The 12,747-nt window shown below is 40.6% G+C and overlaps 1 protein-coding gene across 5 annotated transcripts in view; it reads left to right on the top strand.

The window, feature by feature from the left end:
* elmo1 (engulfment and cell motility 1 (ced-12 homolog, C. elegans)) overlaps positions 1–12,747 on the top strand; it is a 99,928-nt gene that overhangs the window by 58,336 nt on the left and 28,845 nt on the right. For all 5 annotated transcript variants that reach the window (XM_032534950.1, XM_032534947.1, XM_032534949.1 and 2 more), the window contains one exon: positions 11,674–11,810. In XM_032534950.1, the coding sequence (XP_032390841.1) occupies positions 11,674–11,810 (137 nt within the window). The remainder of the gene's footprint in view (positions 1–11,673; positions 11,811–12,747) is intronic.

The following is a 12,747-nucleotide window of genomic DNA, read 5'->3' as shown; positions in this document are numbered from 1 at the left end:
ACACACACACACACACACACACACCTGATAAATTGCAGTGTGAAATTGAAATGCTGGGATGTGTTTGGACTGGCCCGTAATTTTAACATGCGCATACTGACATTTACTGTCCCACACTTGCAGTCGTGGTCATAATAAAATATCATGTTTGGCTGTGCAGTAACATATCGAGGTTGAAGAAAAAAAAATGGCAACAGAAAATCTCAAATCTCAGATTCTCGGACTGTGTAATCATTTTAAAAATCTTACCAAGATGGGTTAAAAAAATAATAGCTTTTAATTTCAAATAGTTTTACATTAACATTTCAGAACATTGGTTGTGAAAAACTGAACATGATTGGGTTTCTGTCTACTTTATCATTGACTACTCAACTTGCAAGTTAATCATTTTTATTATTCATTGTATAAGTGTATATTGTCTATAATAATTTGTATATGTTTAAGATAAGTTGCTTTAATTAGGTAAATCCTCTCTGGTACAGGCACTCTAACATGTGCAATCAAACACATGACTTTCTGCAAACTTGACAAGGTTGTGCATAAGAACTGGGATATAGAAGCAGTTAATTCAGCCAAATTGTGAGGGAAATATGATTGTGTGGCTCATGATGACCATACTAGAAGACTGCAGAAAGTGAATTATTCTGCATGAATACATTTGGATTTTTTATACCAAAGATAACTTGCAACTTTGCATAAACCTAATAAAAGAACTAATATCTAAACAAATCCACCCTAAAAGTCTATAAGGGGTTACCATGCCTCACCGTCATCGATTTGACCTTCTAAAGTTACCGGAAGTCATTCATTATCAGTGGAAGCTGGCTTCTCTCAGCTGCAACAAGCGGCAAATTTGTCGGGCATTGCGTTTTGGGCGTTTTGCGCATGTTGAGCATCAATCAGAAAGTTGACATTTTTCAACTTTATGGTAATGAGCTATACCGCAGTTCAGCAGCAAGCAGCGGCTAACGCCAGCAACCAATCAGAATGTAGACGTCCTTCGCTCTGGCTGATTACAAAGAAACATACAATGTAAATTTTGGTTCCTACCAAAACAATAATTCTGAGGACAAGCTCATAATTGCCGTTGCTGGGTTACCTATCGTTTATGATATAACATTGTTTGTACATAGGGACCATTTAGGGTTAGCTGCCGGTCACATTGTCTCTAAACAGTCCGCTCACAGTGAATCCTGCACGGATCACTAGGTTAGTCTGGCTGCTGCTTGGTCTGCCTGCACACTGCTGCTGTGGCTCAGCGGCAAACGAGCGAGCTAACTGCTAACAGACGCCGCTGCGACCAATTAACAATACAAATCCTGTCATTATATATGGAATTTATAAAAGGTTTCTAGTGTATTGGCCGTGCAGTGGCTGCATGTGCTTCTTCCATGGTTGAACAGAGACCGCCGCCACGTCAGAGTGGCCATAGCGTCAAAAAGCTTTCCCTTACTTTTTGACAAGCGTCCTTGGCGGGGCGGCCAGAGCTTCTTTGCAGCTCAAGTCGGTGGCGGTGTGAACTTTCAGACTCAATGGACTATGAACAGAATATCACTTTAATAGGATTAATTACATTTCTGACCCACTGAGAGAGACGTTTTCCCCACAAGTCATTACACTATACAGTAATTAAAATAATACATGAGCAGTTGATCAAGGCAAAATAGGAACAAGAATGTGACTTTATAAGAGTAAATCACATGCTAATTTTCCACATTTGTGTTCAACTCACTGAAACTTCTGAGTTATGAAACACCAAGGAAGCATATGCTGAATCATAGTGTATGAAATTTACCTTATCATTTTCAATTGGCTCCCTTTTGTAAGAAATTGCTTCCAATAATGAAGTATCAATGGGATAAGAATTTATGTCCGACATCAAACATTACTATGCTAACATTAGCATGAGCTGAATGTTAGCTTGGAAACTGATCCAATTTGAAATAACTTGTTAAGTCTAAAGGTTTTAGCTGCTAATCCCCCCCGTAGGTTTCCTTCCATGATTAATGAATGAAGTGGATGATGGCAGGGGGAGGAAAGGCCAAGCGTATAATTCCAAGTATCCCTTAAGTCTCGACATGAGGATTTTTGCAGTCGGCAACCACTTTGCATAGTTGTCAGTTGCAGCCTTTTGTTAAAGGAGGGGAGCATTCTTCAAGGTTTTCCACTTCGTAACCTTAGGCTTACACCAGCAGAAGGTTTTTAAATTAGAGTGCACAAATAACAACACACTTGACAGATGGGCGCTTAAGAATCTAAAGTTTTGAGCATCCTTGGAGTTTTTCAGACACCGTCAACTCTCAGCAAGCCCTGGTGGATTGAAGTGGTGCAGTGGATTAAACAACACACAGCCTATGACTATGCTTCCACTTGTTGCTGTAATCTGAGCTTCTTGGATGTAATTTACCATCAAATCTTTTACCATCAAACTTGTCTTGTCAATTTTTTTTGCTATACACTCTTAACTAACTGAAGCTGTTTTCACCAAGAGGCCTATTACTAGCAGACCTTGTCGAAGGTGAAATCAGACAAAACACTACCCTTTCACTAGATGTACCAAAGCACATATAAACAATGTAGTTAAGTTCTTGCTGAGAAAATCTGTAAACATGCTTTTCTGCCACGGTCACAGCAGAGGTGCAATTTTGACTCTTAACAGCCCCCCACCACGGAGTAGCCCGACGTCATCCTACTTAGATTCTAGTCTCAAATGTTGTGGACTGGGCTAAGTTTGGCTGGCATCCAGGCTACCACAGAGCATACGCTGCTTATTATCTCCACCGGCTGCTAATTTTTTAGATTTCTACGTTTTCTTCCTCCAGAATGGATCTCGTCCCAGCTGAGCACAAATATCTCTGGTCAGAATCTCGAAAAGAATAAATACAGTAATGCACTATACATAGCTCCTCCAACGCCCAACTTGTTTGCCATTAGGTCACGTGACACCTTTGCTGTTGTTGTTTTTTATAATTAAACTATTCTGTTCCTGCATTTGGGCATACTCAGACAGAGCGTGACTCCCATTGTCTGATTTGAGATTTTCCTTCAGAAGAAACCAGCATGATTGACGTGTATATCATACTGTAGCTCCTATACCTGATGTATTTATATGATAGACATGAGTTGTGTTAATTTTTTATTTTTTGTTTAATAAATGCAACCTGGGAAGCTCTGACTTGATAGAAAACCCACAGCTTGAAGCAGTCTCACAAGCCTTATTGTATTTGAGAAAACATGTGTCTGTGGAAGCAGATGTACTGCAAAATTTGTTGTGTCTCAGTCCAGAGCACTGATGGATTCGCTACATGCCTCCCTCTGTCTGATTTTCTCTTTTCTCCATCTGCTGTTCTGCTCTCCTCACTCTCCCTCTGTCCTCTAATGCATCTTGACCATTGCAGGGGACTGAATGCTCAAATGGTTTAGTTGCAATGAAAATGAGGCTTTGACATTTCCCTGTTTTTGTTCTTATCTAATCAAGGTTCTCCAGATGCTTCTTTTCCTCCCTAAAATGAAATACTTTGTGTACATCAACTCAAAATAGATTACAAGACACATTCAATACTGTAGTTGATTTTGTACAGCTTTATATTATTATGTGTTATTCAATTTCAACCAGTGACCTCATTCCCCTATCATCATTAAATAACGATCATTATTTTCAGGGTAGAGATATTCTAATTGAAAGAGCGAGTACAACCCAGCAGCCTTGCTGATGTGACCCAAACATAAAAATGATTCATCATTTCACGTTTCACAGATTCCAAACTCAAACACCCCGAGGCATTACATTTTAAGGTGACATATTTTGCGCTTTTTCTATCCTAACAGGGTTAGCAAGATGCAAATTAGCTTGCAAGCTTATTAGTTTCCCTGTTGAACTCAAGTATTAATTTCTGTCATGTTAAAGTATAGGGGGATCTTACCCACACTAAAGCACGACATACTGTACGTTCAAAATGGTAAATGGATTAAAGCTATCTACCTAACTACTACTAACAATTAGAGCAGCACATCCATCCATCCATTTTCATCCACTTATCCGGTATGGGGTCGTAGGGGCAGCAGCTCCAGCAGGGGACCTCAAACTTCCCTTGATAGAGCAGCACAGTCAGAGAAAATGGCTTTACTAATAGCTTATTTTAAACTGGGATATGCATTACCAGTATATGTGGTGTTGTTTGTTTTAGCAAAAATAAACAGTCAGCCTGAGAAGTCATCTAGCTGGCTGTGGTTTGCATCTCCATGTACCTGCTGTCTTGGCATCCTGCACACACGCAAACAGTGACTGGACCGGAAAGACGCTGCTGACGCTGCTTGCAGGACACACGCACACGCGCACACGCACACACACACGCCGCTTGTCACAGTTGGACATCAAAGCATGCTGGTGTTGTAATTAGAGTGAGGATGACACTTTTTGCTGTGTATTCATCATGTGGCATAGCTGCAAGGTGACTCTGGGAGTTGTTTTGCTTACTTTGTGCACACTCATGGACACACATACATAAAGACAAATACATACTGGACCTTGACAGATGTCAGGGTGGCATTCAGCCCTCATGTCTCTCTTTATCCTTCTCAGCACATACGCCGAGATACCCACACATACGTAAACAGACACACAGCTGCAAACACGCACTTTTACCACACACACTCAGTCACCTCTCTGTTCTCCAGGACTCATCTGTGTGGTGGCCAGTTGACTAATTAGTTCTCAGTTGACGTCACAGAGCCCTCAGAGCCCTCACAATGAATGGACTTTGATAAGAGTGGGACAGCCGTCCCACACTCAGTCACGCTTGCATTCATTCACATACACATAAACCAAGTCACTTCAGGGACCTTTTGACCTCAGCCTAGCCACACACATCACAGGAGATGGATAGATGGATGGAAGTGTCTTGAAACTCCTCTCTGCCCACAGAGCTTATGCCGCGTTTACAACACTTTTCACACTATAATCACAATCAAGAAGAAAAGCATCAGTCACATCCGTTGTAATTCCAAAAGATATTGGGAATTTCTAACCCTGATTATCTCCTACTTGATGAGAAGACAAACTATTTCAGCTAATATCTAATATACTATAAGCTATAAGTCTGTTTGTATCTGTTTTCACTTGTCAATAATCCACCTTGACTACAAGTCTCCATCTGAGAAAAATAAGTGAACATTCATTCCGCTTCTTGAATTTCTTTGTTTGGTTTTACTTAACGTGAAAGTCCCTTTCTCCTGAACAGGTTTCTTAGACTTAGACTTAGACTTAGACTTCTCTTTATTGATCCTTTGGGATGACTCCCGCAGGAAATTCTTGAGCTAATTAAATTACTAATTATAAACACTTTCTTTGCTCAAAAGTGGCCTGGCAACAGGATAGAAGTGTGAGTGGGTTAAAAGTATCTATTATATTTGCACAGGACTAGCATTAACTGATGACCTCTAGTAATTTGTAATAATCTAATATCGGACCATACTAGCTGCTTTGGTCATTTTCAATAAAGGTTTTGACAGCCTTGAAATCATATCGGGGGGGATAAGTTCAATAAATTAGAGTACAATACAGACTTTGCTTAGCCCATGCAAATGTGCAGCACGAAACACCGTTGTTTCCCTGATGTAATTTCTGAATCAATTTAGGTCCCCTGGTAAATTTAGATTTCCCCCTCCTTAAGTGTCCTTAAGCAGAACACATACACCAAAGGCAAATCGATGTACCACCACATTTGTATTTCTAATTTGTAGTGACATATGGTCACAAAGCATTGAAGCACCAAAACCGTAAAAAGGTTGTTCTTCTGATCCATATGGGCATATGGTTCGGCATAACCTAAACTGGTCATCACAGTGTCCTGTTACCTACTTTATGGGAGGTATAGGAACTGTACATCTGGCTGTGCAGATGGATGAAAAGCATACAGCACAAAAAAAACACATTGCAGCCCATTTTCCATACATCTATATTATCATGTGTGAACCCATATGCTCGGCCAAAAAGAATTATGAATTGTGATTTAAATTGAGAGAGCGTTCACATCTACCCTGCCGCTTTGTAGCGTGTCATCCCGCTATAAACAGAGTTGTGTGTGTGTCTGTGTCTCTGTCTCTCTCTCTCTGGCTGTGTGACTCATCCATAGAGAAGTGTCAGACTCCTCAGGCACTTGAAGTGTCCAGTCGCCCACTGCATCTTCATGACCATGTTAGCCTGCCTTTGCATGAGAAGGCTGTTCCTTAGTGGAAGGATGGAAGGTTGACAGGCTTAACCTAACCCGTTTCAGATTAAGGTTGTGTGCGGCCTAATGATTTGGGGCAAGAGTTCAGTTCACTCCAGTCCAGCTACTAAGCCCCATAAGTCAGTGTAACGATTGGTGCAGTAGTTGATTGTATAGCAGATGTTTTTGTATTTCACCAGAATAATGCTGAAGCATCTCTTTAGTTAAAAACTGATTCAAGGGGCAACCGGAAAGCTCAGTTGGTAGAGTGGGCGCCCATATATAGAGGTTTACTCCTCAATACAGCGGGTCCAGGGTTCGACTCTGACCTGTGGTCCTTTGCTGCATGTCATTCCCCATCTCTCTCTCTCTCTCTCCTTTCATTTCTTCTACTGACCTGTCAATAAAGGCCTAAAAATGTCCAAAAAATAATCTTAAAAAAAGACTGGCAAGGCCTAAAGCACTAGTTACCTAATCACAGTAACATGACTTTGCACTCACACAGGCCATTTTCGTTCAGGCGGATCATGTAAAGTGCATTTGTGCAGTGGTGAGAATGATTCAGACGTGACATTTCAGCTGGCTGGAATTCAGCTGATATGCTGACAAAAGAAACACTAAATCGTTTGTTTTTTTGTCTGCAAAACCTAACCAAACAACTGGCAATTTTTAAAGGCTCAATGAAATATCCTGCAGCCTAAGGACTGGGAAAGTATTGTTTTCCACAGTATTGATGTAAGTTTAAATTTCTGACTTTCAGCTTTAATTTCCAGGTGTTTGTATCCCCATTTAATGAACCAATTAAATGGTAATCATTTTATGCATAACACCAAGATAAAAAAAAGTAAGAGTTATTTAAAAACTAGTGTGATCTAGACTATATTTTGATTTTTTTTTCTCAAGTACTATACCACACGTATTGTTGCGTTTTTATCTCAGGAGTCTGCTATAATGCAGAGCAGTTGAGCTCAGATTTCCCCCTCCATAAATAATTTCCTCAGCGTGGATGAATTCTGTTTGTTTGATGAAATATTCAGTGTTCCACACACTCTGTAACCATTTGGTTAAGTTCGCAATATAAGTATTAAAATGCGGAACACTGTGAAATATTTTGAGCATCAACGCACTATAATGCTTTTTATTTCTTGCCTCATTGCTGTGCTGCTTCAGGTCCTGCTGAGCCCTGCGAGAGCTAATAAAACTGTTTGCGACTCAGCATGCCTCGCAAAACCCGAGGAAGGAGAAATTTCTGCAGAGCCACATGAGACCGCTCACTGTCTGTATCTCCCAAATGCGCCTTGACATGTAATTCCTCTCACCTTGCCACTTCAGGGCTCTGTTAGTTCTATCAATAAACAGCTCATTTAGCTCAGGGGTCATTTCAAACTTTAAACATCCCAACAACTTTTACCAGTCTGCCAAAAGGGTATTTGACTTTCTTTTTTTAATTCACCCTTTCTGTTTCATGTTTTCTTGTTTGAGACTTTTTCTGTCCCCAGGGGCAATGTACTGTTGACTAAGGAGCCTGTCAGCATCTGTTTTGGCTCGCCTATATTAGCTTCTTGATTGACTACCGGCACCGGTAGCCCATCCCCCACTCCCTGGATTTGTCCACCTTGCCCTCCCCTTAATCTCCCATCCATCGCTCCAAATCATGGCTCAGGTCACTGTGCCCGTGGCCTGCGGGCATCACTCATTATATTGTGAAGTTTCAATTGCCGCTTGACCCCTTCCATCCAATTTCATGGCTGCTCGTGGTGGGCCTGTGCCCCTGCTGCCCGTCTCTGAAACTCTTTAAATGAACCAACATTTGGCTCAAGGCCGCCACTCATCTCAGCAAGGCGAGAGGGAGATGAATTTAGTTCAAATAATGTCAAGCCTGGTTATTCTACCTCTTGGTTAGTATAGTTTGGGCACTCAAGAGCCCTGGCTTTTCCTCTTCCCTCCCATTCTTATTTCAAACACACTTGCACACAAATTGTGGGGATCGAAACGCTTTAATGCACTGCTAATAAAGAAAATAAACAACCTCTGGCTTTGGAACATGAAAATCTCAACTTAATCCAGTTGGAACAGTGTTTACTGGTCACAATTTGTCTCCATGGGGTATTTTGTGTTTCAAGTTGATGAGGAGATACATTTTCAATAATGCACAGCCTTGCTTTGTTGTTGGACTGTATCTCATTCTCAGTGGCTGTTTCTATGAAATAAACTATAAGCACATCAACTTCCTGCCATGTCTGTATTACATATGATTATCTCTCATGAACAATCTGTCACATTTCATATTACTCTGTACTCTATCTTCTGGAATGCTTTATTATGAATATAAATCTAGCGTGCACAAGCCTGATGATTTATTCTGTGAAGTCTTAGAATGATCATGTGTCATCATTAAACATTAGTCACTTTAACGCATAACCTTTCAGCAGCAGTTATTTGATCATTTTTCCGTAACATTTTCCAGCTAAGTGATGTTTACCTGCAGTAGCTTTGTGTGTGGGCAGCTTGGCCCTGTTGTTGTGCATTAGTCAGTTTTTTTTATTTTTTTTAGGTCCAGCCTAGAGGCCACATTCCTTCAGGCCCACTTGCATATTTCTAAATTGAAGGCCACCATATGGCATCAGTCGCTCAAAGGAGGAGCAACATGACCTCATGACTTCGCGTAAACACACAAGCCGGACTTTCTTCAGCCAAGTGGCATGTTATCTGTATGCATTTTGAGCTATCCACGTGTATGTTTATGCTTTATACAGCGGACGTAAACATACACGCGGATAGCTCTTGCTGAGAATTGATATCAAATATCAAAAAAGATTGATACCACTTTCTTTTCTTACACTCTCCTTCAAGTACTAACAGTAAATCTAAGTTTCTTCCATGCATTTACAGACAAAGTTGGAAATAAAAAATCACACATATAATATCTGTTAAATAAAAAGTATTAAGGAAATATTACCCAACAGTAGTTATATTGGCCTTTGTTTTTCAGTGAAATATCAAGCTAACAATGTGGAAACTTAAGTTCAAAAGTCTTTATTCAGTTCATTCATCTTCTCCTTCTTTGGTGGTTGGCAACAGAAATGTTAGCCATACATCACTGCCACCTAACCATGGATGTATTTTCTTGAACCAAATGCATAACTGCAATGCATTTTGGGTGATGTCCACCTCTGGAGTGACCATCATTCACTCGCTTTCTCGGCCTGGAACGACACTTAAGATCGCGGCGAGGATTTCCCCGAGGGCAAGTGCTTAGGGGAAGTGAACGAGGGCATGTTGAACCACTAATGAAATGCAGCCCAGGAGGCCAACTGGCACTTCTCCAGCTACCAGTCCACATTCTTTACTTGGTCTGTCTGGGGACTTAAACCAGCAACCCTCTGGTCGCCCTGCTACCCCCCTCACAGCTAAATACAAACAATAATCTCATCATAGAAAAACTAAACTGACGAATCACCAATCAGTAATCACAAAATGGCTATAATAAAAACAATTCTCTGGTCCATCAATGGCATGTGGGGAGTAGATAAAGATAAAAGATGCTTGCCAAACTGCAACTGCTATGCAACTGTGCCAGTATTGGTTTGCCTCAAGCAATTTAATGTTCAATTGCAACCAAATGCTTACCCATTACTTGTAAATGATTGTATATTAGTGCTAAATAGTATAACTGTACTGTATTACAGTACTGTTTTAGCCTAATGATTACAAAGTGATTATAGTTATGTATAAATTAAATGCAAAGTCATTTGTTTTGTGTTAAATTACAGTGGTGTGAAAAAGTGTTTGCCCCCTTCCTCATTTCCTGTTCCTTTGCATGTTTGTCACACTTAAGTGTTTCGAAACATCAAACCAATTTAAACAATAGTCAAGGACAACACAAGTAAACACAAAATGCAATTTGTAAATGAAGGTGTTTATTATTAAAGGTGAAAAAAAATCCAAACCATCATGGCCCTGTGTGAAAAAGTGATTGCCCCCCTTGTTAAAACATACTATAACTGTGGTTGTCCACACCTAAGTTAAATTTCTCTAGCCACACCCAGCCCTGATTATTGCCACACCTGTTCACAATCAAGGCATCACTTAAATAGGAGCTGCTTGACACAGTAAGGTCCACCAAAAGATCCTTAAAAGCTACACATCCAGACCCAAAGAAATTCAGGAACAATTGAGAAAGAAAGTAATTGAGATCTATCAGTCCTGGAAAGGTTTATAAAGCCATTTCCAAAGCTTGGGAATCCAGCGAACCACAGTGAGAGCCATTATCCACAATGGCGAAGACATGGAACAGTGGTGAACCTTCCCAGAGTGGCCGGCCGCCCAAATTACCCCAAGAGCGCAGCGATGACTCATCCAAGAGGTCACAAAACCCCACAAAAACGTCCAAAAACGGCAGCCCTCACTTGCCTCTTTAAGGTCAGCGTTCATGCCTCCACCATCAGGAAAGACTGGGCAAAAATGGCCTGCATGGCAGATTTCCAGAGAAAACCACTGCTGAACAAAAAGAACATCAAAGCTCGTCTCAATTTCTCCACCACATCTTGATGATCCCCAAGACTTTTGGAACAACATTCTGTGGACCGATGAGACAAAGTGAACTCTTTGGAAGGTGTGTTCCAAGTATATCTGGCGTAGAAGGAACCACTGCATTTCATAAAAGAACATTATACACGTAAAAATATGGTGGTGTAGTGTGATGGTCTGGGGCTTTTTTTGCTGCTTCAGGACCTGGAAGACTTGCCGTGATAAAAGAACTATGAATTCTGCTGTCTACCAAGAGATCCTGAAGGAGAATGTCCCCCATCTTTGTTCGTGTACTCAAGCTGAAACGAACTTGGGTTCTGCAGCAGGACAATGATCCTAAACACACCAGCAGTCCACCACCGACTGCTGAAGAAAACAAAATGAAGACTTTGGAGTGGCCTACCAAAGTCCTGACATGAATCCTATTGAGATGTTGTTGTATTACCTTAAAAAGGCCGTTCATGCTCAACTCTCTAATGTAACTGAATTAGGACAATTCTGCAAAGATGAGGGGCCAAAATTCCTCCAGGACGCTGTAAAAGCCTTATTGCACGTTATCGCAAACGCTTGGTTGCAGTTGTTGCTGCTAAGGTAGCCCAACCAGTTATTAGGTTTAGGGGGTAATCATTTTTTCACACAGGGCCATGATGGTTTGGATTTTTTTTCACCTTTAATAGCAAACACCTTCATTTACAAATTGCATTTTGTGTTTACTTGTGTTGTTCTTGACTATTGTTTAAATTGGTTTGATGTTCCGAAACACTTAAGTGTGACAAACATGCAAAGGAACAGGAAATAAGGAAGGGGGCAAACACTTTTTCACACCACTGTAAGTGTTAACATAAAATGGATTGCTGTCACTTACCAAAATCAGCTTTCATTTAAACTGCTGCTGTACTGTAGGTGACAACTTTTCTCTCTCCTGTGTCCACAGCGAGTGAAAACTGCCACGACTTCCACCCTATGTTCTTCACCCATGATCGATCCTTTGAAGAATTCTTCTGCATCTGCATCCAGCTGCTCAACAAAACCTGGAAGGAGATGAGGGCCACAAGTGAAGACTTCAACAAGGTACACTGCATGTGTGTGTTATTGGGAGATGGGAAGTTGAGATGAATAAGAATCAACCCTGTGTCCCATTTTTATTTCTGTACTGATTATACAACTAGTCTATGCATTCACATTGGAAAAGTGACCGAATTAAGTACACTTGATGCCAGTATGCAGACTAAATTTATTATGCTTTGCGAGTGTTATTGATGGACATCTCACAGCTGGTACATGTTATAAACACCGATGAAACTACTACAGTCACACAGCTCACTTTTAATTACAGCAGTATTAATCATATCTCAAATTTAGTTGTTAGTTATTAGAATGGCATTGCCAAGAGTCCCAAGCAAATAGCACGCCTGATTAACGTACATAGACATGGGAATGTTTTTTTCCTGTTTGCACAGATGAACATGCTTTAGGCACTTCCTTTTTAAGAGTGCAGATTACGGGAACAGCATACACACATCTCAGGGGCATTTTAGAATTAGAATTATTTGTACATTGTTTTTTCTTTCTTTCTCGGATATGAAACAGTAGCTGCCTCTATTGGCGGAGCTACTGATTAAGCTACTACATCTTCATTTGGAGCTCAGTGTAGTCTGGATGAAGATGAAAAACCTCCTGTAAACTGGCTAATGTTGTATCGGCCAAACAGGAAATATGAGTGTGTGTGCACTGCTAGACTGTGATAGTAATGAGGTGTTTATGACTGATATTGTATGTTGTGTATTCAATTGGGCATCAGATGTAGCTGTCAACAGATGCCATATCCCTTTTCTCTGATTTGTCAAACAAATGATGATTATCTTATGCTGTCAAATAACAAGCTACAAGCCACCCTGTGTCCCAAGCTGTGTTCTGAATCCCTGCTCATATTCACTGGCTTTGATCAGCATTGAAATGTTTCCTCACACATAAATAAGCACCTCTACATTTGCTCTGAAGCTCAAAT

Source organism: Etheostoma spectabile, chromosome 14, assembly GCF_008692095.1.
Source record: "Etheostoma spectabile isolate EspeVRDwgs_2016 chromosome 14, UIUC_Espe_1.0, whole genome shotgun sequence".
Classification (NCBI taxonomy): Eukaryota; Metazoa; Chordata; class Actinopteri; order Perciformes; family Percidae; genus Etheostoma; species Etheostoma spectabile.
This window is presented reverse-complemented; position numbering and strand designations above follow the sequence as displayed.